At 38.3% G+C, this 3432-nt stretch overlaps 1 protein-coding gene across 1 annotated transcript in view; it reads right to left on the bottom strand.

Annotated features, from left to right (window-relative positions):
* rasef (RAS and EF-hand domain containing) overlaps positions 1-3432 on the bottom strand; it is a 21934-nt gene that overhangs the window by 9809 nt on the left and 8693 nt on the right. The window contains exons 2-3 of the mRNA XM_010776144.1: positions 1450-1596; positions 1004-1094 (exon numbers count right to left, since the gene is read on the bottom strand). Of these exons, the coding sequence (XP_010774446.1) occupies positions 1004-1094; positions 1450-1596 (238 nt within the window). The remainder of the gene's footprint in view (positions 1-1003; positions 1095-1449; positions 1597-3432) is intronic.

Genomic DNA, 3432 nt, shown 5'->3' with positions numbered 1-3432 from the left:
TTACTTAGTACGTATACTATTATACGTAGTAGTAGTAGTGTGTGTGTGTGTGTGTGTGTGTGTGTGTGTGTGTGTGTGTGTGTGTGTGTGTGTGTGTGTGTGTGTGTGTGTGTTTGCTTTCTCTCCAGTTATGTAATTCTTGTGACTATTTCAAGGCAGGTTGCTGCTAGGGAATTGCTATCAGCAACTTTCTACAGTATCTACAGTTTCCAAAAATATAAGTCTGTTAAGTGTTACAGCATGGCCCATACCAAACAGCAGCTCCTGGGTAAGCTGAGTCATTGAGGTAAATTTACACAAATTTAAACAAACACACGGTGATAAGAGTTTATGAGTTTACAGAGTTTATGTTCACGCACAAGCTTTAAAGAAACATCAGGATCAAAGACAGGATGAAAGACTATAAACATACAAGTTAAATAAATTATTTTACTTTTCATATTATGTAGTGGAAAGCTAAACATTGTTATCAAATCTTATCATTTCACACGCCGCACGATTTGATGTGTTTCACCAGATTCCAGGAAATGTCTAACGCTTTCATTACACTGACCATCCAGCATCATATAATTCCAGGAAAAAAGGGTCGTGTTGACCATGGCCAGGAGCACTCAGAGACGTTCTCAAAGCGTCGTGGCCAGGCCTGAATCTGTTTCGATGATAATTTTTATTTCCACACAACCCAGCCTTATCGTCACAAGTATAAACAGCCTTATCAACACTGGAAGCTAAAACATTCTCCAGCAACTCAATATATCCACTGTTTCATAACTGGCATCCAAAGAGTTATTTATACTCCTGATTAGCAGGCAGGTCTTATAATGTAATGAGTAATCTGACAGCCGCGTACGTTTGTTTGACATGAGGGATGAGCTGAGCAAACGCATCCTGCCTATGACTTTTACATACCGAAACTACAAAGAAACAAACACACGAGCCAGATATTTATAAAGAACATCAAAATACATGTTTTTTTGACGTCTTATCTCCAGGTTTTTCCTACCTGCTCTTGCGTTTTTCTCTCAGCAGCATGAATGCGTTGGTCCATCTCATCCTCCATTTCACTGAGCTGCATTGAGGCTTGGTCCTGCGCTCTACAAAACAGTAACAGGATAATCTCATCATCGATTCAATATATACTGCACACTGACACTTCCTACATCCTAAAAACGGAATGAAAATATCTTGCTCCAATTAATATGTCATATATAGGTAGATCTACACATTTGTGAAAGCTGCAGCTCCAACAATACTCAAACTATACTGTTAAATGTAATTGTTTTTAAATCACTTTTTTATATTCTGTCTGTCACTGTGTGTGTCTGAAGATGGAGGGATTACGGGATAACGCATTCTGTGTGTGTGTGTGTGTATGTGTGTGTGTGTGTGTGTGTGTGTGTGTGTGTGTGTGTGTGTGTGTGTGTGTGTGTGTGAGTGTGTGTTTCCCACCGTTTAATAGCAAGTGCCAGGTTCTCCATCTCTGAGTTCTGCTGTCTGATCTCTTTGGTAAAGTTCATGATGACTTTCTCAAACTGGTTTATCAGTCTGGGCTCATTCAGGCTGATGTTCTCGTACAACGTAGCGGCTTGTTCATTCCTGAAACACAATCAGGAACTCACATCAGGTTAATTTTCTAGAACCAAATGTGACACAGTATTGTCGTCCCCCCCCCAAAACAAATGTATGACTTTAAGGAGAATCCAAATGTTTTGCCGTTTCCAACAGGACCCAACATTAATATCAGTAAAATAATATCTAGTCATTTGTTTGATTGAGTAAATCAAAAGTAAAACTGGATTAAGATGGCTGCTGTGAGTTTGTCTCATAATAATGATATATCAAATATTCTGACATTCTGGGAAATGCGGGTATTTGTTTTTCTTTTGAGAGTAATACGAGTAGATTGTGTCATTGTAAAGCCTAATCACACAATGTAATCCAGAAGTCATCATATGGATACAGAAGTAAGACGTCTTGCGTCATAACTCAATGGTCAACGTGAGTAAAGTAGCATAAATCTACAGTGTGTTTGTTAGCCTCCTGACAGGGCGGACTTAAAGACTAAAGCAAATAGACACTGCTGTCTGTCTGTCAATACCCCACACTTAAACACAATGTGTTGCAACATTATAAACTGAACACAAGAGAAACACACATATACCAGCACAGAGGGGGAAAGTCTTTGTAATCTTTTGTTGAGGTTATACTTTATTTTATGTGTTCAGGATTGCTATTGATGTTGTTGAAAACAGCTCTATTTCCGAGAAAATCTTGACATCTTTCTTGAAAATATAGATGTTTTGTTTGTGTAAGTAGCCAGAGGGTTAGAGTCACAAGAACTTAAAGAAACGGCACAGAAATAAGTCAGATTTTGCAAATATAGCAATTAAACTTGGCATTTATTCTGTTTTTCTCCCTTTGCAACCTTGCCTTGTTTTTATTGTTAGTTATCTGTAGTTACTTCACTCAATAGTTTATACAATCTCCCCTGAATTCAACAAGAATATGATCAATTGTTCCTCATTGCTTTGGTGTTGCCGATCTATCCGACACATGGGGAGGCTACAAAAAGAGATTCATATTTTTAAACTTTTTTAAGGCAACCTTTAGATCTCTAATACTTTCTCAGGTAAATGTTAAAGAGAGAAACGTTTGGAGCCCAGCAGTGTCCAGACCTTGTTTGTGCTCTGCAGTAAAGTGTTTTTCTCTTGCACCTGAGTAACTTTACCTGGAGGCTCACACACTTGGTCACTAAGGGGGCCTATCTATTATCAAAAGGCCAAAATACAGAGAGACATAAAAATAATATTTAAGACACTCAAAGTCCAAGGCAAAGGGAAATGTAATTTTTTTGAAACGTCTTCATGATGAGATGCTTTTTCACCACAATATGTTGTAAAAAAGTAGATTTCTAAAAAAGCAATACATCTGAAGCATTTACAAATTTAACTAAATGAGTAAGGGATAAGGCCGGATTAACCATATGGGCAACCTGGGCAAGTGCCCAGGGGCCCTTGAGTAAAGAGGGCCCTCAGTGACAAGATGAAAAAAAAAAAAAACTTTTTTTATTATTTCTTTTTTTTTTTTTTCATCTTGTGTGATGAAGATGGTCATTGATATGGGGCTGGATCTCTCAAACTGCCATGGCCAGGCTTATGACAAAGCATCCAACATGTCAGGAAAATATAATGGGCTGCAAGCTCATCTCAAGAAAAGCAACCCACTCATACATTATATTCCGTGCGCAGCACACTCGTTGAATTTGGTTGGTGTCAACTGTGTTGAAAATAGTTGTCGTGAAGCAAGCCAGTTTTTTGATATACTTCAAGCCCTTTATACTTTTTGCTCTGCTTACCCACCGATGGAATAAAGTGTTCACTGAAAACGTCACACTGACGCTAAAATCTCTCTCCTGTACAAGATGGAGCTGCA

This window comes from Notothenia coriiceps, unplaced genomic scaffold, assembly GCF_000735185.1.
Source record: "Notothenia coriiceps isolate Sejong01 unplaced genomic scaffold, NC01 NC01_scaffold00016718, whole genome shotgun sequence".
Lineage (NCBI taxonomy): Eukaryota > Metazoa > Chordata > Actinopteri > Perciformes > Nototheniidae > Notothenia > Notothenia coriiceps.
This window is presented reverse-complemented; position numbering and strand designations above follow the sequence as displayed.